The sequence below is a fragment of the Plecotus auritus genome (genome assembly GCF_963455305.1).
Source record: "Plecotus auritus genome assembly, chromosome: X".
Classification (NCBI taxonomy): Eukaryota; Metazoa; Chordata; class Mammalia; order Chiroptera; family Vespertilionidae; genus Plecotus; species Plecotus auritus.
In genome coordinates, this window is record NC_137784.1 from 98,316,996 (window position 1) to 98,339,564 (window position 22,569).

Here is a 22,569-nt window from a genome sequence, read left to right on the forward strand (position 1 = left end):
TATAGATTTTTCCTTCTGCACTTAGAAATCTGCATGGCTTTGTCTCAGAATAGAAAAATAAAAGAGGTTGGAAGGAAAAGAACAGAAGCCAGGGGAGAAAGGGGTGAGGTAGAATATGGAAGGGGAGAATATGGAAGAAACTTTCCTCTACCTTTCTAGTTCCTTCAGCTGGTCTAATAATCAAATAGACATGAGACAGATTAACAAGAGAAAATAAGTAAAATTAATTACATATGTATGTATGGGGACCTCACATACATGAGAGGTTCAGAGACAGAAAGGAAAAATGAGGTGTATATGGCATTCTAAGCTAAGGATAAGTAAAGTGCTGTGGGGCTTCAGAGGGGAGGAAGGTCATTCCCAGGCTGATAAGAGGAGCAGGTATTCAGTAATTAGGAGTTTGCCCTGCCCTATAGATAGATCACAAAAAGTTATTTCTGATGATAAGTCTTTTTACGGGCAAGGGCCCTAATTTAAATTCTTTAAAGGAGAGGTAAAAGTTTACCATGAGCCTGCAGGGTCTCTGTTGTTCCCTTTAGCTCAAAATAGTCTGCATACCACAGAGGCACATCTTAGGGTGACTGGTTCTGAATCCTTACAGGGTAAACAAGAAGAGAGGCAACCCTGAACACTTAGGAAACAAGAAGTCTAACTGGCTGGGCCTTGAGGGAGCATGGTGACTCTTTCTCAACAGCAAACAGAAACTTGCTAACTGCAGAGCAGATGGCAAATCCGAGAGGCTTCCGACTTTTGAGGCCTCCTCCGCCCCACCCACCCACCCCACCCTGAGGCCGCCAGGGCGGTCCGGCTTCCCAGCCTGGCCGCGTCCGTCCCCCTTCGGGCGGACCACGCCCGCCCCCTCTGCCAAGAGCCCAGGAGCCCGGGAACCCCAGGCCCGAGACACTTGGCGTCCCGGAGTCCGGGGCCGGGGCTCGGCTGGTGGGGCGCTATGGCGACATGGCGACGTGATGGCCGGCTGACTGGCAGCCAGCGGCTGCTGTGCGCGGGGCTGGCAGGAGTGCTCAGCTTGAGCCTCACCGCGCCGCTGGAGCTCGCCACCGTGCTAGCCCAGGTCGGCGTGGTGCAGGGTCGCGGCCGGGGACCATGGGCCGCGGGGCTCGGCGTGTGGCGAGCCGAGGGGCCCCGGGCTCTATGGAAGGGGAACACGGTGGCATGCCTGCGCCTCTTCCCTTACAGCGCCGTGCAACTCACCGCCTACCGCAAGTAAGGGCCGGGCGAGCGGGCGGGCGGGGCCAGGAGGAGGGATCGCTGGGGATCCCGGGTCAGGGCCCTGCCGTGGGCCCCAGCCCCCTTCCGGATCGCGTGGGAGCCCCTCGGAGCCGTTTGGCCAAAAGGTGACAACTAGGGCCCAAAGAGCAGTCCCTACGTTTGTCACGTGCTCTTGGGATTCCTGCCTCTCCAGGTGCGGTTTTGTGGGGGCAGCACTGGCTCAGAGAGGCTCAACGGGTTGGACCGGTGAGGAGGTGGAATGGGACAAAAGGAGATTTGGGGACGGAGTGAAGAGATCTCCGCAGATGGCTCCTAACCATTCCCACCATCCACCAACTTGGAAACTGCCTTGGCTAGCCTAGGAGAGACCCCTTGGAAGAAGGCGAGTGTATGCAACTGTGTCTGTGTGACCAAAGTCCACAGAAGAACGTGTTTGATAGGGGATTTCTACACACACACACACACACACACACACACACACACACACACACACATAAATGAAACCTGCCTTTAGGGTCCAGCAGAGGCCACAGCTGCTTCTCAAACTCGCTGGCCTCATTCTTCTGTTAGGGCTTCAGGCTTACCTCAACAGCTGCTTCTTAGGAAAGGATGAGGCCAGATGAGTCTTAAAGCTTCCTCAGAGCTCAAAGATGATTTTTCCTTTTAGTTGAAAACAAAGCCTAAAAGAATGAAATGGTAAGTGATGGAATTTCAAAGAGGGAATATTCCTATATTAGGAAGGGGAACACAGTGCCAACTCTGAAGACTGACCTTGGCTCTGAATTAGACAAAGAGCCCACAGTCTTGACTACATTGTTCAGCCTTGGAGGCTAATAGTCAAATAATTTTGCCTTTGACTCTGGGAGGCCGGAGCTGGAAGGCTCACCTGACAGCTGACAAGCAAGATGGAATATACACTGAAATTATTACCTCAATCAACCTTATCACTGAGTCCTCCCGGCCAGGGCTCATTTCACCTACGCCTGGGAGTACAGTTACCTTGTCTTCCTCTGGGAAGGGAAGATAGTGAGAGCACCAGGCATTTCTGTCAAGGCTCTCTTTCCTCCCCAGCACCCCATTGCCCTCAGCAACTTCTGGCCTGAAGTCTGTAAACAGCTGAGTTGTAATGGCTCATCTTCTCCTCACTTCACTTTCTTCTCCACAAAGCATACCCAGGGGAGGAAGGCAGACCTGCAAAGGCTGGTTTAAGTATTGTGGCTTTTCTGCTAACCACCTAGTACACAGTATACCTGTATACATCATTTGATTTTTAAAAGTTTTATTGAGATATCATTGACACAAAAATTGCTTATATTTAAAGTGTACAACTTGATATTTTTATATACACTGAAATTATTACCTCAAGCTAATTAACATATGTCACCTCTATATAGTTATTTTATGTGTGTGTGTACATGCGTGTGTACATCATTGAATTTTTAAAATTTCTGCCTCCTTCCCTGTAAGGTCCATAGTGTGAGAAATATGCCCATTTTACAGATGCAGAATTGTACTCCAACTGGCCATACCATTAATCAATGGCAGCTGAGCTCCACTGCTGGGCTTTCTGACTTCAAATCTCATATTCTACTACATCATGCTGCCTTTCTCTCTGTCTTTATTTCACATTAATTTAGCAAGTGTTCATTAAGTACCCATCGTGTGCATAATACTGGGAATGAGGCAAGGATGAAAGGGGCATGGTCCCTGTGCCCCAGAACTAAAAAGTTAATAGAAGAATAAGAGTAGTGTGTCCATAGTGTGTGATTGCCATGGTTGAAGTGCTATAGAAATAAACACTTCCGATGAGGGATGAGGAGGAAGACATGTGAAGACTTCACAGAGGAGAAAAACCATCTGAGTTTGGTCTTAGGAGAATGAGTAGGAGTTGGCTGGGCAAAGATGGGGAGAAAATATTGCAGGTAATGTCATGAGCAAAAGCACAGGGGTAGGAAGGCATGTAGCATGACTGGAGCATAAGGTGTGTCTACAGCAGTAATGGGAAATACAGCCAGAAAAGCAAGTTAGAATCAGATGTTGGAGGGGCAGGTTAAGGAGTTTGGACTTTTCTTAGTATGCAAGAGTAGCTGTGGGAGTTTTTTCAGGAGGACATGCTCTGATTAAAGTAATTCAGCAGGAATAATTGTCACCTGGATGCAGGGTAGGATGACTAGAGAGGAGGAAGACTGGAGAGGGATGGCAGGACCAGTTAGGAACCTATTGCACTGACCAGTAACAGCTGAGGACACCTGAAGTAGACTGGTGACTGTGTGAGTAAAGAAGATTTGATGCATGGGAGAGGAAGAAGAGATAGTTATTAAGCTAGGTTTGCTAATATTTTTTTCCCTGCAAGATTATTTTCTTTTTTAAAAAATAAATCTTTATTGTTCAGATTATTACAGTTGCTCCTCTTTTTTTCCCCCATAGCTCCCCTCCACCCTGTTCCCACCGCACCCCATTCCCTTACCGCCCCTCCCCCGCCACTGTCCTCATCCATAGGTGTATGATTTTTGTCCAGTCTCTTCCCGCCCCCCACACCCCTTTCTCCCCAAGGATTGTCCATCCATTCCCTTTCTATGCCTCTGATTCTATTATATTCACCAGTTTATTCTGTTCATTAGATTTTTTATTCACTTGATTTTTAGATTCACTTGTTGATAGATGTGTATTTGTTGTTCATAGTTTTTATCTTTACCTTTTTCTTCTTCTTCCTCTTCTTAAAGAATACCCTTCAGCATTTCATATAATACTGGTTTGGCGGTGATGAACTCCTTTAGCTTTTTCTTATCTGTGAACCTCTTTATCTGACCTTCAATTCTGAATGATAGCTTTGCTGGGTAAAGTAATCTTGGTTGTAGGTTCTTGCTATTCAACACCTTGAATATTTCTTGCCACTCCCATCTGGCCTGCATAGTTTCTGTTGAGAAATCAGCTGACAATCGTATGGGTGCTCCCTTGTAGGTATATGTTTTTAATATTCTCTCTTTGTCTTTTGCTCTTGGCATTTTAATTATGATGTGTCTTGGTGTGGTCCTCTTTGGATTCCTTTTGTTTGGGGTTCTCTGTGCTTCCTGGACTTGTAAGTCTATTTCTTTCACCAGGTGGGGGAAGTTTTCTGTTATTATTTCTTCAAATAGGTTTTCAGTATCTTGTTCTCTCTCTTCTTCTGGCACCCCCATAATTCGGATGTTGGTATGCTTGAAGTTGTCCCAGAGGTTCCTTACACTATCTTCATATTTTTGGATTCTTTTTTCTTTTTTCTTTTCCAGTTGGGTGTTTTTTGCTTCTTCGTATTTCAAATCTTTGACTTGATTCTTGCGATCCTCTAGTCCAGTGGTTGGCAAATTGCGGCTCGCAAGCCACATGCGGCTCGCGAGCCGTGGTTTGCCGCTCTGTTGACTAATGAGTTTCCTGACCACTGGGATAGGGGCTTAATCACAAGGAACAACAACAGCCTGTAATTATTGGAATTGAGAGTCTAGGTCAGTGGCCGGCAAACTCATTAGTCAACAGAGAGGCAAACCGCGGCTCTCGAGCTGCATGTTGCTCGCGAGCTGCAGTTTGCCGAGCACTGCTCTAGTCTGCTGTTGGATCTCTGTATATTATTCTTTATTTCACCCAGTGTATGCTTAATTTCTAGTTGGTCCTTTTTCATATCCTCGAGGGTCTCACTAAATTTATCAGCGGTTTCTAGAAAATTCTTGAAAAACCTTATAACCGTGGTTTTGAACTCTATATCCAGTCGTTTGCTTTCCTCCATTTCTTTCATTTGTGACCTGTTTCTTTGTCTCCACATTTTGGCTGCTTCCCTGTGTTGATAGAGTGGCTTTGTGTGCTAGGTGTCCTATAGGGCCCAGTGGCTCAGCCTCCCCAGTTACCTGAGATGGACACTCTTGGTGCACCCCTTTGTGGGCTGTGTGCACAATCTTGTTGTAGTTAAGCCTTGATTGTTGTTGGTATCACTGGGAGGAATTGACCTCCAGGCCAGTTGGCTGTGAGGATCAGCTGTGTCTATGATGGGAGAACTTCTGTGCTGGAGACACCCTTATGAGGCAAGACTTGCTTCAGTGGGGCTTTGGTGCTCACTGAGTCTGCCCCCTGAGTGTGTCCCTTATGGATCTGAGGAGTTGTAATCTGGATGGTCCCACTCTGACCCCTGGGTACACTGGCTCTTGGATCTCCAAGAAGGTGCTAATTTAGTCTCTGCCTGAGGCCACCCAGCAGGAGCTATGGAGAGATCTGCAGATTCCTCTTTGTTTGGGTTTTGGAGGTGCCCAGATGAGGCCCAGCTGTGAAGCAATGCAGGCTGCTGTGGGGCCTTGGGCCTTCTTTTGGATGTTCTCGGTTTCTCTGACTCAGCTGCATTTTGCGAGGTAAGTTTAGATTTCAAAGGACCAGGCCATTCATATGCAAAAGTCTCTGCACACAGCTTGGGTGGGGTGGGGTCTCAGGGCAGAGCAAACAGCAATTGCTTCCCGTCAGCCCTGCCCTAAGAGGGACACTGCCCCAGGTCTCAGTATCCCTCGGTAATCGCTACAAGCACCTCTGAGAGAAAGCTGCCCTCGAGTTCCACCTGCTGCCAGACAGTCCAGTTTCTCCCCGTGTGAGTCTGGGTCCCCAGAGTCTCGCCCAGAACCGGAGTTCAGCGCATACGGGAGCTTGTGTCTCCCTCCCACTTGAAAAAGACAGACGCGTACTCAGTTGCCAGCCCTCTCCATGCGAGCGCCTCCGTACCTCTGCACTTTACTTCTGCAGCTCCTCTGAGTCTCAGTGTGCTTTTCTCTTTCCTTCTAGTTGTAGAATTTTCACTCAGCCAGCCTTCCTGTGGTTCTGGGTGATGTCCGTTTTGTCTTTTAGTTGTAGTTTTGAAGTTGTTGTGTGAGGCGGCAAGTTCAAGTGTTTACCTATGCCGCCATCTTGGTTTCTCTTGCAAGATTATTTTCTTAGCTGGTAAGAGGTCAATGGGGGGTGGGGGAGAAACAAACAAACAAAAGATTATTTTCTTTCTTGAAACTAGAAGATAGTATTTCAGCGAATGGCTAGGCATAGGTAGAAAGTAAAGTGGTTGATTAATCATGGTGCCATCCTTTCTACATAAGGAAGATACTTTTGCTCCATCATTATACTGATTCATATCTACTCTTTCCTGACCATGAATTTGCAAAATAGTTGGCTGGGAGTAATGGTACAGCTTATGATCATGGATTTTAGCACAACAAACATCCCAACTGTTCAGAGAATGGAGTGGTTAAATAACTTGTCCACAAACACAATTAATGACAGAGCTGGAGCTTGAAACCAGGTCTTCTGGCTCCATAGTCCAGGACTCTGCCCTCCATTGTGATGCTGAAATGTCTACTTGCTTGGGCTAATGATCAAAAGAGTCCATTCAGGAGAGTCTATTAGGAGCTAGGTACTTGTAATAAATAAATAGAACCTAACAGGAAAGATGGCTTTCAAATACATCAAATAGTAGACCATCACCCAACTTTACACCACAACTCGTCTAGCTGTATAAGCATTGGTTTGGGTCCCTTACAGCTCTGAAATTGTTCATAACCAACACCAACTCCTTATTGTGTAACGACTTCATGAGCTGCTAACCTGTATTAGGTCAAAGTGTTAGAAGTTCTAACTACATATATCTAGTGTGTGTGTAATATTTGTGTGGCTGAAAAGAAGGGGTTACTGCTGTTCACCAGCTTATCCAATCTCATTGGTAAAAACTACTGTGCATGTGGGGGTGGGGGGAGAAGAGCATAAAGGGGAACACTGGTACCCTGGCCAATCAGATAAGATCTTAAGATGTGGAGACCAGGATGACATTATCATTGGCCTTTTAGGGTTGCCTGCCTTGACTCTGTGATTCTAAGGGGAACCAATTAGTGGTCATTGTCTCTGTGTCAGATGGTCAAAGTTTGAGAAGGGACTTCCTTTGGTTTTTACTTTTTTAAAATATGTTTTTATTGATTTCAGAGAGGAAGGGAGAGAGAGATAGAAACACCAATGATGAGAGAGAATCATGGATCAGCTGCCTCCTGCATGCCCCTTACTGTGGATCGAGCCCACAAGCGGGGCATGTGCCCTGAATGGGAATCAAACCATGACCTCCTGGTTCATAGGTTGATGCTCAACCACTGAGCCACACTGGCCGGGCTGGTTTTTTCTTTTCATTTTGTGTATTTGATAGTAAGACATGACTCTATAAGGCAATCTGATATAAAACAGGGTTCTTCTTCCTAGTTCCTCAAGTCATTCAGTCAACCAAAAGCTTATTTCCTCTCCTGTTACTCTTATCAGTCGTTTTTTCAGCAGGACTGTTGAACTCTCTTGTGATCTATGCTGAGTGTTAACACAGTGTCTGTCACATTGTAGATATTCAATAAATGGGTAATGGATTAATTAATGCCATGGAAATGGCCAAGTGGGATAGGGAATAAGGACGAGGCAATGAGAATGAATGGTGTTTCCTTTGGCATTTCGAATTCCATCTTCAGATTGTTCCAATTTGCTGCGGTCCACTCCTCCAGTCAAGCATTTTCATTTCTTCAATCTCCCCTTTCCCTTCTAAGGTCCTCCCCCCAACTGGACTGGCCAGAGGAGAGAGGAGTAAGAAACAAGGAAGTGTGGCCCAGCTGGTGTGGCTCAGTGGTTGAGCATCGTTCCAAGCACCAAAAGGTCGCTGGTTTGATTCCTGGTCAGGGCACATGCCCAAGTTGTGGGCTCCATCCTCAGTAGGATGTGTGCAGGAGGCAGCCTATTGATGTCTCTCTCATCAGTGTTTCTATCTATCTCTCCCTTTCCCTTCCTCTCTCTCAAAAATAAAAAAATAAAAACATTTAAACAGAAGAAACAAGGAAGTGTGCAGGGAGTGAAACTGAGGTAAATGGCCCATTGATGGTTGCCACATTTAGTTATCTGCATCTTTAAAAGATTGCTGGTTGACTCAGATGATTGTTTCAGGTGGTGCAGTTAAAGTACATTAACAAAATGAAGTAAAGATTTTCCTACAGCTTGAAGGAGATGGGTTTTTTTGTTTTTGTTTTTTTGTTTGTTCGTTTGTTTTTATCAATGAGTGTTTACTTGGGAGCAAGGAGCCATCCTAGAACCCCTTATATAACTGCACCTGAACACCCACTCATCTTATTTAGGGCCTTGATTTTCTGACAAACTGGAGGAGCAGGAAAGGCACCTCTCCATTGTAAGTTTGAAAGCCAAAGCACGAGGGATGTTCTACAATGCATTTATTTTATCCTAGCTCTGTTCACTTTTTTTTTTTATTTAAACCCACCCTTACTATCTCTCTCCCTCTCTCCCTCCCCACTCTGGCAGAAATCTTTCCCCCCTGATTTTCAAGGCCTTTATTATTTTATCCTCATCAGCAAGATGGAGTGAAATTTCTTTGTTCTTGACCAAGAAACATGTGTCGTATAAAAATCTCCTTATAACAATTTCTGCTGAATAGGCCCTCATGCCTGGGGGTGTGCTCCTTCCAAAAAGAGGGACTGTAACAGAATGGCTTTCTATTTTGCATTTGGAAAAGCCCACTCAAAGCCATTTTTTAATGCATTGTAAAACTGAAGCGAAACACAAAACATAATCTAGCAAACACCCACATCCAGAATTGACATCATGGTAGTATAAAAGATACCTCAAATGGTTTTTTTTAATAATAGGAAATAAAATGTTATAGAGCAAGCTATAGTCCTCTTCATTCTCTTTCCCAGTCCATTCCCTCTTCCACCTTCCCAAAGGTCTATTTTATAGTTTTTATATGTATCTATATCTACCCATGAATAATATATGATTTTGTGGATGTGTTTCTTAATTTAAATAGATCATTGTTGCCCTAGCCTAGATGGTTTGGCTCAGTGGATAGAGCATCAGCCTACAGACTGAAGGGTCCCAGGTTCGATTCCAGTCAAGGGCAGGCTTGATCCCCAGTAGGGGGTGTGCAGGAGGCAGCCGGTCAATGATTCTCTCATCATTGATGTTTCTATCTCTCTATCCCTCTCCCTTCCTCTCTGAAATCAATAAAAATATATTTAAGAAAAAATAAATAGATCATTGTCATAGATTATAAGTCATTCAGCAACTTGCTTTTTTAGTGCAACTTTATGATGTGTTTATGTAATTACATAGACCTAAGCTCATTCATTTAAACTATATAGTGTCCATTGTATGGTGGTTTGACTTTTTCACACTTACTAACAATGATGTAAGTGTGTTCATATGTACATGTTCAAGAATTTCTCTAGGATATGCACCTAGAAATGGAATTGCTGGGGTGAAAGTAGGCAGCATTTTTTTTTTTTTTACTAGATACTACAAAGTGGCCGTACCAATTTGAACTTCCACAAGAATGGGTGAGAGGTCCTATTTACATTAATCCTCACCATCACTTAATATTATAAGACTTTTTAATCCTTACCAATCTGCTAGGTGAAAAATGGTGTCTTGTTATTGTTTTTATTTCCCTGACACTAGTGGGGTAGTACTTCTCTTATAATTAAGCCAATATGTTTTTTAAACTCAATTGCTGGGGATGTTCAAAGTCATCATTTCAAGCAATTTCATTTCTTTTAAGTTTCAAAAGAAGCAAAGTAATACATTACAGTTTGATATTTACAAGTACTTCTGCAAATTTACACCTCACAGGCAAGCCAGAGTTGACAGTTATGTGGATAAACAAAGGAAATGTTTAAAGTGAAATGGGAAGGACTTAAGTTAGCTATAAATAAGAGAGTTGGGCATCTTTTCCCTATAGCTAACTAGAATTATATAAATATAATAGATTTGAATGTGTTAGTTATTAATCCTAATTCATTAGTATGGTAGTTTTCACTTTGTAAAGCATTTCCAAATGCTGAAAGATGTGAGAGTAATGTAGAGCACTCTAGCACAATCTATAGCTGATTCCCTTGGCCTTCATCCTCTGTTTCCTCCCAGGTTTGTCGTACTCTTCATGGATGACCTGGGCCATATTTCCCAGTGGAGTGCCATCATGGCTGGAAGTCTCGCAGGCATGGTTTCCACCATTGTAACGTATCCTACAGACCTCATCAAAACGCGCTTAATTGTACAGAATGTGCTGGAACCATCTTATAGGGGGATCCTCCATGCTTTTTCTACTGTTTATCAACAGGAAGGATTCCTGGCCCTTTATCGAGGAGTTTCCCTTACAGTTTTAGGTAAGATGGAAATTTTCTCCTTGTCCAAGGAAAGGCTGCATTCTTTGACATATATGAATAATTGTATGCCTTTGTAACCAGTTAAATCCATTTTATTGAGGTCAAGATCATATGAACTTAGTCCATATAGGGTCACCTAGCTTCATTCTATTCCACAGCTGTATACCCCACTCCTAACTTTGACCTTTTGCACCCCAGAGAGGGGTGGATGACAGTGCATGGAGGTGCTTCTGCACAAACTGATAGGAAGACAATCCCACACACTCCTCTTCCAACTATGGGAAGGAGTCTCAGTGTGCATACATGCAAATATGAGCACAACCACGATAGCAGTTGTAGCTTCTGTGGTCTTTGGAGCCTGTGCCAGGACTACACACACGCAGGTCACCGGAACCCCCGGTGGCCAAAACAGCAGACTTTTGCTCTTTGTCTGATGTTTGTTGCAACATTTGATGAGATTGATTACCCCTTCTTCTGGAAACTTGGCTTCTAGGACCCACTGTCTCCTGAATGTCTTTCTTATGTCTCTGGCAGCTTTCTTGTCTGACTCATCTGGCTCATCTGACACTGCTAGCCCCCTACATATTGCTATTCCCCCAGCTCCTTCCTTAACTTTTCCTTCACCCTCCACACCCTCCCTAGGTGGCCTCATCTAAGCTAGTAGCTTGAACAAGCATCATTATACTCTAATGACCCCAATATAATATCTATAGTAACATTTATTGGTGCTTACTATGTGCCAGGCAGTATGTTAAATGCTTTGCATACAGATTCTCATTTAAGCCTCATTTTACAGATGAGGAAATAGATGCTGAGGGAAGCTAAGTTACCTGCCATGATCACATGGATAGAAAGTGAAGGAACTTAGCAATATAACCCAGAACCCTCTCTCTTAACCACTGTCTGCTACCAATTCCCAGTGGCAGTATGAATACCTGCTATTGGACACCTCACCTGATGCTCCCTTAGTCTCACACCTGCTCTCCTCCTGTGTTCCCTAATGAATAAGACCTTTATTTCACCCAGTGGCCTGAGACAGAAGAAACCTAGATTCACTTCAACTCTACTTCTCACTCCACTCTTGCTTTAGTCACCAAGTATTTTCAAAATGACCTCTTTGAACTCTCAACTCTATCCCCCTTCTCCATCTCCATCTCCTCTGCCCTAGGTCGCACTCTCATCACCATCTTTCCCATAGACACAAGAAACACCTCTTACCTGCTCCCAGTCTTGGTTCTCCCCCACCCCAGTTTGCCCTGTGCACTGCAGCCAGGGTGTGGTGATCTCTCTAAATGCAAAATGATCATTTCACTACCCTCACTCCACTGCCCTCCTCAAAAGTCTTCACTGCCTCCTGAACTACAGGGGAAAACCCCAATTCTTTATAGCCTACCAGATCCTTCAGAACAGCTCGTCTAACCTCTCCTGTCACACCTACACTTGCACTGATGCTCCAGCCATACAGAAATACTTGCATTTCCCGGAAACATTTCTCCCTTTGTACATGCTGTTCCCTCTGCCTAGATTGCCTGTCTTCTCTATGTCTGATGAACTCCTATTAGTTCCTCAAGACCCAGTTGAGAAGTTCTCTCTTCTGTGAAGTCCTTCGTGATTCCCCCAGGCAAAATTAACTCCTCTCCTGGTGTACTTAAAGCACTTTGTATAGCCCTCCCTGTTCCAGCCCCGCCCTTATGGCACCTATGAGCTGTCTCACCACTAGATGGTGAGCTTCTCCAGGAATTAGCCTACTTACTCTGTATTCCTGCACCTGGCCTAGGTCCCAGCACACAAGTTTCACACATGTTTTCCAAATAAAGGTAAATGGGGGGTGGGTACATCTTTTTGAAAATTTTTTAAAATCCTCACTCGAGGATATGTTTATTGAATTTTAGAGAGGGAGAGAGAGAGAGAAAAAAAAGAGAGAGACATCAATATGAGAAAGAAACATCGATCGGTTGCCTCCAGTACATACCCTGACTGGGGATTGAACCCACAACCTAGGTATGTGCCCTAACCCGGATTCAAACCAGTGATCTTTGGTGTATGGATGATGCTCCAGCCAAATGAGCTACCCAGCCGAGGCTGATACATCATTTTAAATGTGTTTATTAAATATAAGTATTATATTATTTTAAGGACAAGCAACCCTGCTATGTTATCCTCTCTTTTAAATCTCTTTTTGAGGGAGAAATTTAGTCACTCAGTAAAATTAAGATGGTTCCCAAAGTTTCTGGAAGTTTGTGAAAATGCCATCTATTGTACTCCTTGCTCACCATATTTTCCTAGGAAGGTGAGGATGCCATACAGTGCAGGGTGCCCACTGAACCCTGACAGGGCCACATCATTTCCAAAAGCAAGGTCAAGTAACCTCCCTCTTTCCAGTTTTCACACAGAATATTTCCTTCTCAGCTAGAGACCACTCCCTCCTACCCTCCAAAAGTTGATTAAGGACAGTCACTATTTCTTATGAGAGTGATTTTCTCCCAACATTTTATTTTTTTACAATTTCAAACACCCAGAAATGTTAAAAGAATTAGAAACTGCCCTAACCGGTTTGGCTCAGTGGATAGAGCATTGGCCTGCGGACTGAAGGGTCCCAGGTTCGATTCTGGTCAAGGGCATGTACCTTGGTTGTAGGCACATCCCCAGTAGGGGGTGTGCAGGAGGCAGCTGATTGATGTTTCTCTCACATTGATGTTTCTAACGCTCTATCCCTCTCCCTTCCTCTCTGTAAAAAATCAATAAAATATATTTAAAAAAATAATTAGAAACGCACATATACCCACCATCTAGATGCTATAATTAACATTTTGCTTTATTACATATTTGTCCATCTATCCATCCTTCTAGCCATTCATCAGTTCATCTTATATATTTTTGATGATTTGCATGTAAGTTGCAAACATCAGATGCACTTCACCCCTCAACCCTTTGATATTTGTATCATAAACTAGATTAGACTTCAATATTTGTAAATGTTTTTTAAATATGTTTTTATTGATTTTTAGAGAGAGAGGAAGGGAGAGGGATAGAGACATCCATTGGCTGCCCCCTGCATTCCCTCCACTGGGGATCAAGCCCACAACCCAAGCATGTATCCTGACCGGGAATCGAACCGGTGACCTCTTGGTTTCATAGGTTGACGCTCAACCACTAAGCACCACCAGCTGGGCTGTTTATTACTTTTTAAAGTAAAATTTACATACAGTAAAGTGTGCAAACCTTTTGCGAACCATGTGATGCATTTTGACAAATGATACAACCCCTATCAAAATAGAGCACATTATCATTACCCAAGAAAGTTCCTTCCTGCTGTTTCTGTTGGAATGGTCTTAACAAGCCCAGAGAGGGTCCTGTTTACTTGCCCCGGATTCCCAACAGGGATTTGTGTTCCCAAGCTGGTGTTTGCCTAGACCTCAGCCGCCTCTTCCTGGCCTTGTTTTGCAGGTGCTCTCCCTTTCTCTGCTGGCTCTCTTCTAGTTTACATGAATCTGGAAAAAATCTGGAATGGACCCCGAGATCGCTTCTCTCTCCTCCAGAACTTTGCCAACATCTGCCTGGCTGCTGCAGTGACCCAGACCCTCTCCTTTCCATTTGATACAGTGAAAAGGAAGATGCAGGTGAGGAGTGTTGTTGGAGGACAGTGGGGAGATTCCTTGAAGTGTTGGTGGGTTGGTAACAATAGCAGAGAACACTGACCCTGAGCAATGCCAGGTTTCCAAGGGGATCATAACTATTCACACAAATACTATGCAAACCCCCACTCTGGGCATTTCTGCTGCTAACCTCAGGGCTATTGGCTCCAGCCCAAGCTGCTATTTCTTTCACATACTCTGCTTTTTTAGGACTTTTTAGCCCTTCCATATGAGGCCCTCTTTTCTTTCCTCTCTTTCCCATAGTTGCCACCAAAGCATAGTTGACATCAAAGCAGCCTCCTAGATCCCTCTCCTTGGGCCTCCACAGTGAGAGGCGGGCACTCTTACTTTCGTAGCCACCCCTTACCTCAGTGAAACAAACTGGAAAGAACCAAAATAAGCCAGGAGCTATTCGATAACCAAGCTCCAATAGTCCTTTACTCCCTTGCTAAGGATGTAACTACATTTGAAATGGGTCAGTGTCTTAGTGGGAGTCGCCCTGCGTTTTCCTAATTGTTGCCTGGGAAACTCACATTTTCTCTATTGACTACAGAGGCAAAAGCATGGTGGTATCCAAGGTCCCAAAGTGAGTAACTGGCTTAGCCTAGAATCAATTTTTATTTAAAAAAAAAAAAATCAGCGGGCCAAGTAAGGTTGGGGGTTACAAGCAAGTCTGAGGGTGGGCTCAGAATCAACAACTCTGAGGTTTTGTATCTGGCTTTAATTCAACTCCAGTTCACAGGCTTTCCTGCCTTCCCGACCTCTTCTGGGCAAATCTTTTTTTTTAAGGCCTCAATTCCCACAGAGAATAGGGTTCCAGGAGGTAGGAAGGTTACTCTTCATCCTTGATTTCTTTTTGTTTCTTTGTTGTTGTTGTTAATCCTCATCCGAGGATATTTTTCCATTGAGTTTTTTTTTTTTTTTTAGGGAGAGTGAAAGAGAGAGGGAAAGACAGAGAGAAACATCGATGTGAGAGAAACACATTGATTGGTCAAGGGCACGTACCTTGGTTGCAGGCACCTCCCCGGCCCAGGCCCTGGTCAGGGCTCATGCAGGAGGCAACCAATCGATGTGTTTCTCTCTTATCGATATTTCTCTGTCTTTCCCTCTCTCTTCCACTCTCTCTAAAAATCAATGGAAAAATATCTTCGAGTGAGGATTAAAAGAAGAAAAAAACTACAAAGATATAGAAAAGGAATTCTTAGGGTTGTGGTCAAAGTGTTATTTAACAGGGGTTAATAAACATAATGATAACTTGTCCACTCTACTTTAAAAAAAACTAATCCCCAAGATAGAACCAGAGGATGCTTTTTTAAATGTAAACATGCATTGCTTTCTCTGGCCAATAGATGTCGCTGCAGTAATTGGAAAGTATCTGAGCACTATCTAAGGGTATTAGAGCCATGGAACTAGTGATCTCTGTCCACTAACAACCTCTTAATCCCTGCTTGAAATATATCTTCAGTTTGGGAGATAAGACTCTAGAAACAACAGTCGAACTCTAAATTCTGCTGGAGTTGTTTTTTCCTGCAAAGCATACAATCCAAATTCTCCAAGAAGAGAGAACTTTAATAGTCTCCTCCCAGGGGAGTAGACAAGGTTTGCCAGCAGAATTTGTAAGGAAGGAGCTTTGCAGGGCAGCCAGGTTGCTCTTACCTGAGCACGTTTAGTGAGAACATTTGCATTCCATTGGCTTTCCTTGCTGCACTGCCTGTAGGAAGCAAATCCATGTCAGGTGTCTGTTACATAACCTGTTGGCCAGGGAATTTTGTCAACCCCGACACTGACTGGCCACTTTGTCTGAATGTCTCCTAATATACTTTTACACACCTGCCTGTTTAATGCCACATCAAGTTGGAATTCTCTTGAACATTAATGACAATAATCAGAAGTCTTGTTTAATCAGCTGAGCTCTTCCTTCACTGTGCTTACATTCATTTTATTCCTTTTTCTTTTTCTTGCCCTGGCTCCTGGCTGACATGCTAGAGAATGGAGAGGTAAATAAATTGTGCATGTGCATGTTTTGATGGCATGGTTTCTGGTGGGAAGGGGAATGGGTCAGCCCTCTGTGCAATGGAATGAGGTGCCCGCCACCTGGTGCGCTTTCACGTACCTTAAAAGCACCCTGCCTGAAATCTCCATGGCCACACTTCAGTGCATTTTAGTTCCCTCTCTTCCAGGTATGGCCTGGCCTTTTCATCTTCGAACTCCCATACCTGGCTCAGAGCCTGGGCCTGAAGAGGCTGGCAACACTTAGTGTATTGAGAGAGTAGAAAGGGTAAAATATTGATGGGGATTAATTTATCTGACTAATCTGTGGACTCCTAATAAGGACCTGGAATTCCTGAGCAAATGGTTCTCTGGATAGGCACATGCGGAGGAGAGAGGGAGACAGACTGCCCTGAAAATCTAGGGAGCAGCTGAGAACATGGGACCTCCTTGAGAGGATCAGGAGGGAGGCACCAGGCACAAGCTTGGTCCCCCCACAACTCTGCCTGCAACCCTCCCCTGTTGCCTGTATTAGGTGACTCCATTTCATCAAAGATAAAACTGAATGTCAGCCTGTTGCTTTACACCCCAGGTGACTTTGACCCCATCAAGCTCACAAGGTAAGCAGGATTGGGCCAGGTCAGCATTTGAACTGAAAGCACATAAGATGAAGGACAAAGGTAGTCTCTGAGTGGCACAGCTGACCGAGCAGAATACACACAATACCTGAGTGAATGTAGGCCCTGGCCTGTTCAAACAGAGATGCTGAGCCTGACCCAGATGCTTAATGCCTCAGGCTGTCTTTGGTCAACTGAACACTGTTGCTTCGCCAGGCCCTCCCAGAGTGCCTCTTCCCCACACGTGGTTTCTCATGCTCAAATCCACATCTTCACCCCTGCTCCCACATTGCTGGGCATTACCACTTGGCTATCACCTCTCCACTGGCACCTCTAACTGAATATATATCAAACTAACTTCCCTTCCTCTGAAAATGTCTTCCCAGAGTTTTCCATTTCGATGCCATCATTCCCCATTACCTAGGCTGGAAATCCACAAGTTATCTTTGAGCTTCTTCTTCCCCAACCCCCAATCAACCTTGAGGTCAGTTGGTTCTTCATTCCCAACATTCCCAATGCTCCCACACTGGTCTTTCTTTTTGTCACTGTTCCTGTCCTAATCTGGGGACTTATCAGCTCATATCAGGCTATTGCAGTAATCCTCTAATTGGCCTCCAGGATTAATTCTAAAAAAGATCCTGGAGCAATAATGTACCAGGCACTGTGGTAAGTGCTTTATGCTCAGTATCTTATTTAATTCTTACAACAACCCTATGAGGTGGTTACTGTTCCTCTCAAGCCCATTTTACAGATGAGAAAACCAAGGCAGTGAAAACTTCTGTAGCCTGCCGGAGTTCACCTACCCAGTAACTGAGCTGAAATTTAAGACCAGATAGTGTGCTTCCAGGGCCAATACTAATTTCAATCCCTGCAGCCCAGTTCATAGCTTCTTTCAGACTAACTTTCTTAAGATCTGCCTGTGTTTTGTCCTTTTTTGCCCCTAGAGAACAAAGGCTGAGTTCCTGGGCCTGGCATGCTGCCCTTACCAATTTTGCCACCCTCACGGCACAGAGGCCCTCTATATGAGGAGTTGCAAAATCCAATGTTAGCAGGAACTTGGAAGTAACATGAAAAAAGAGAAAATAGGGAAACCTAAATAGCATACACTTGCCCCCTAAAGAATAAGCTATCAAATGTGTTCTGAGCCATCAGGCTTTTGGCTTTTAAAAGCATTCTGGAGAGCTAAAGACATTGCTCACAAAATGTGATTAGCATCTAAATGTGAATAGCAGGAAGGAATAAAGTGAGCCAGTGGTGGCTGTGGCAAGCTCCCCTTCTCCAAAGCATGGATGCCATTTAGAAATGTGGGCCCAGTTTTTCAAGGGAACCTGAAATCCATATTTTTATATAAAATCTCCCAATTGCCTAATGTTGGCAAATAAAATTAGGAAAATTCTGCCTGGGTTAAATAAAACACCTCTGCTCTATTCAAACCTCCAATTCAATCAAAATGATCTCAGTCCACCTCCCCCAACCCCCTAAGCAGTGGTTCTCAACCTTTCTAATGCCGTGACCCTTTAATACAGTTCCTCATGTTGTGGTGACCCCCAACCATAAAATTATTTTCGTTGCTACTTCATAACTGTAACTTTGCTACTGTTATGAATCGTAATGTAAATATCTGTGTCTTCCGATGGTCTTAGGCTCTACAGCAGCGGTTCTCAACCTGTGGGTCACGACCAGGTTGATAACCGCTAGCAGGGTCGCCTAAGACCATCGGAAAACACAGATATTTACATTACGATTCATAACAGTAGCAAAATTACAGTTATGAAGTAGCAACGAAAATAATTTTATGGTTGGGGGTCACCACAACATGAGGAACTGTATTAAAGGATCGCGGCATTAGAAAGGTTGAGAATCACTGCGCCTAAAGAATAAGTGTATTTCCCATTTCAGGCACCTCTGCCTGGAGGATCGATCTCCATCTCCTTAAAGGCTCAACTAAGGTTTGCCTCAGTGGTTGCTGTCTCTTCTGACCTAAAATAGCACATATGTGTTGCTTTTGTTTGACAAATGAGTTGGCTTTTCATCCCCAGACAGCTACCCCATCCTGATGGATAAAGGCAGGTGTTTTGCCTTTGCAGAGTCACAATGGGGGTGTTCCAGACCACTGCAGAGGGGATTGTGAAGCAGGAAAAGCCAGTTAACTAACAATGTGCTCTAGCAATAAAATGGAAGATGCTGTGTTTTCACTGTCACCCCACACCCCACCCCAAGGGCACTGTTATTTTGTGGGAGTTTTGTGAGTGAATAACCCCTTTTAAATGATGCTATTAGCCTGTGTGCCCTTTGACCCAGCCAATTGAATTTTCAAAGCACTTCTGTACATGCCTCCACTGCTCCCATTTCTACAGCATTACTCTGTTTCTCCACCCTGTCAGAGCCACACCCTGAGGTCTTCTCTCACCTCCTGCAGCAGGAGTCTCCTCCTTCTGAATGCACATAGCATACTCTCACTGTAGCTCTCTCAGGCCCATGTAGCATGCTTCGTTGTGTTATGATCTTCTATGTCACTGTTCCCTCTACAGCTCTTTGCCTTTGGGAAGCTTGTCTTACACATTTGTATATCCTCACAGTACGTTGCCTCTTGTAGCAGGCATTTGATACTTGTTTAAAAATGAATGAAGCTCAGGGCCGGCTTATGGGATCTCACTGTGAGTACAGAATCGAACCTTAGCTGCTGCTGAGTGAGCTCCAAGTCTGTGTGCTTGTCCCTACCCATGAGGAAGGTAAGAACAGCCTGCTCTAAGGAAGCCTCTGCTTGTCCCCTGCCTATAATCCTCGCTCTAATAATGCACTCTTCTATCTCCTACCTTAGCATTCATGTTCTGTTTACCTCAGCCCAAACAGCTATTAGCATTTCAAGATAGGCAAATTGCTGAAAGGACAGAGAAAAAAAAAAAACATGAAACCATTTGGATATGCACCCCTTCTTCAATGCAACCTCCCACCACTTTGTATGGTGCCTAGAAGTGCTTGACAAATCCTAGCATCATAGAATTTGTATTTGTTAGTTTCTTGATTTCAGTAAATGTGACCTGATATAAACGAATGTGTCTAAATCTGTGCTTTCCTTGGTGGGGTGCTTTTGTCAGGGGTAAGGACAAGGACGAAATATGTCAGGAGGAGGTAATGAAAGGAGAGTATTCCCTGGGATTCAAAAATTATAATAATGTATCTACCATTTATTGGTCATTTAATATGACAAGGCAGATTATTATCCCATTCCACCCTCTTTATAGACCCTATAAAATAGTAAGTATTGTTATGATTCCTATTTTCTAGATGAGGAAATGAAGCACAGAGAAGGTAAGTAACTTGCCTAATAGTCACATAGCTAGCAAGTGGTGGAGCTGGGATTGAATGCAGGTGTCTCCTTCTTCAGGCCTGTGCTTCGTCCACCAGAAGAAATACAGGGGCTTGTTCCTAGATCTTAAGTAATCAGTTCATTTTTTTTTCAGTTGTTTTGCCTGAGGCTTGAGAGTAGTGGAAGAGGGAGAAGAAAACCTAACCTTGAGAATTAGGAGCTCACAGTGTGGGGCAGAAAAATAACTTTACTTCTACTCTTCTAAGTTCTTCTGGCTGGACTAATAATCAAATCAACATGAGACAGATTCACAGGAGAAAATGTATTACATATGTACATACAGGGGTTCCCTCAGAATATGAGACCTGAAGACAACTGGGCAGTTGAGGCTTATGTGCCATTTGGGGCTAAGGAGAGGGAGGCAGGGGTCTGGGACTTCAAAAGGAAAGTAGGCAATTCATAAGGAGATAAGAAGGAGCAAACATGGAGAAAAATTGTTTCTTGGCCACCCAGAAACAATGGGACACACACATAGGAGTCTAACAGACTGCCACATTTAGTTCCTATTATGATGCTAAGGCGATACTCCCTTCCTTTAAGCGGGTTTTTTCTATCTGAATTCCTTTTAGGCAGATAAGGGGGAGGGCCAAAGGTACTTTCTGAGTCCTTTGTTTCTTAATAACCAGCTTAAAATAATTAATATCCCAAGAAGCATATTTTGGTGTGGCAAACTCTGCTTCCCATCACAGTTGCAAAAGCAGTTAAAAAAAAACACAACACAAAATAGTGTGTAATCTCAAAAACAGGCAAGAGCCCAGCTTTGGTCAGCTCCTTGCTGTCATCTTACTTTGGGCTCTGGCCCCTTTGGGGACTGACTTCTGCCTAAGTCATTGGCATTGCCTTGGCAGTTTGAGAAAAAAAAAGGTCACATTTCAGCTCCAGATAGATGTCTGGATATTCCTTAGGCTGGGTGGCTTTGTTTGAGCATCATTGTTAAAATATGGGGAAAGGAAAACGCTCCCCTTTGATTTTTTTTCAAAAGGTATAGAATGCCCTAAATACAGTAGGGATGGTAGTTGTTGACCATGGAAACAAGACTGTCCCTAGAAGGCAAGCCAGGAGAATGCAGGGAGGAACCTTCATTCCACTCTTTGTCAGATCACTCTGCCCTTTTCTCCTGACCTGAGCTGACCTACTCCTTTGAAGAGATAAAGTCTGGGAATCAAAATGTCCTAAGCAGACTTCTTTCAGCTCCAGCTAAAAAGTAATAGCAGCTAAGATGGGAGCTTACCCCTCTCTCCACTTCCAGCCCACCTCCAAAGTGGGGATGAAGAGAGAGATTGGGGAAAGGGAAACAAAGGTCCCAGAAAAGGCCTGCTTGTCAGCTGAGAAAGACCCGCAACTGTGAGCAGTCATCTGCAGCTGCTGTCAGAAGATGCCTAGAGCTTGCAGACGCCTCCCCCGCTGGCCTCAAGCCACTTTTAGAAATGGGATGGAGGGTACCTTGTCAGCAGGCCATGCTGATGAAGCTGCCTACACGCACTTTTCTGGACATCCTTTAACTGCTCATTTGTACTTTATTTTTTATTGTTGACAGTATTACAGATGTCCTCCATTTTCCCTCCTTTTTCCCCCCTCCACCCAGTCCCTGCCCCACTCCAGACCTTCACTACTCTATTGTCTGTGTCCATGCATATGTATATTGGTTATGGCCTAAAGGTTTAATCAGTAGAGTAGCTCCATGGTCAGGAGTGTGGATTTTGGACACCAACTCTGCCCTTACTCCTGCATGGACGTGGGTAAGCCAGGATGAGCCTCATCTTCCTCACCATGGGGAGAAGCAGAGTGCCTAGCTCATATACCGAGAAAGGACATTGAATTGGGTTAATACAGATACAGAGCCAGGCACATGATAAATATTCAATAAAGCCGAGGTGCTGTTTCTATTGTTCTTGAAGCATCTCTTCAGAATCTAAGCATGGCATTGAAGGCCTGATTAGAATGATAAAAGCTGGCCCAGATGTGTTTCTATGTTCCCCATGATTGTTATGAATACACCAATGAGTTAGCATCACAAAACCTCAAAAGACCTTCAACTCTATAGATAATGATGATCAGGGATAGTAGGAGAGTTATTCATTTGTTGAGTTCCTTTAACAGGCATTTACCTAGAGATCACCATGTGCAAGTAATGCATCTATCTGTACATTCTCAGTCTCCTGAAAACTGTCATCTTCGATATCTGTTCCCTCACCCTTCCTGGTGGATCACATTCTAATCAAGGTGACGCTAAAAGTTAGCTCTTCCAGCCACTGTTGCCTGAGCTCCCCTGGCCTCCTCCTGGGCAGCTCCAGCAGCTGCCTCACTTGCATCTCAATTGCTTTCTCTAGCTTGACCCAGCTGCACTATTTGTTTCCCTATCCCACCCCCCACCATCACACAGGAACAGACTGTTTGTCTTCTCTTTCCAAGCAGAATACTAACCTGCTGTCCATTTGCTTACTCCCCCCTCCCTTATCCCTGGGCTTTCTGAGCAGCTGGTCAGCCCTCTAGCCTGCTGCTGAACCATGAGGCTCCAACTTCAGCCAGGATGGAGA

General features: G+C 44.3%; 1 protein-coding gene across 1 annotated transcript in view; it reads left to right on the forward strand.

Annotated features, from left to right (window-relative positions):
• Positions 1 to 919: 919 nt before the first annotated feature.
• The window catches only part of SLC25A43 (solute carrier family 25 member 43), a gene marked incomplete at its 3' end in the record, with an annotated part of 33,426 nt that continues 11,776 nt past the window's right edge, over positions 920 to 22,569 (forward strand). Inside the window, exons 1-3 of the mRNA XM_080652595.1 lie at positions 920 to 1,224; positions 10,180 to 10,421; positions 13,869 to 14,041. Coding sequence (XP_080508721.1) covers positions 950 to 1,224; positions 10,180 to 10,421; positions 13,869 to 14,041 — 690 coding nt within the window. The 5' untranslated portion in view covers positions 920 to 949. The remainder of the gene's footprint in view (positions 1,225 to 10,179; positions 10,422 to 13,868; positions 14,042 to 22,569) is intronic.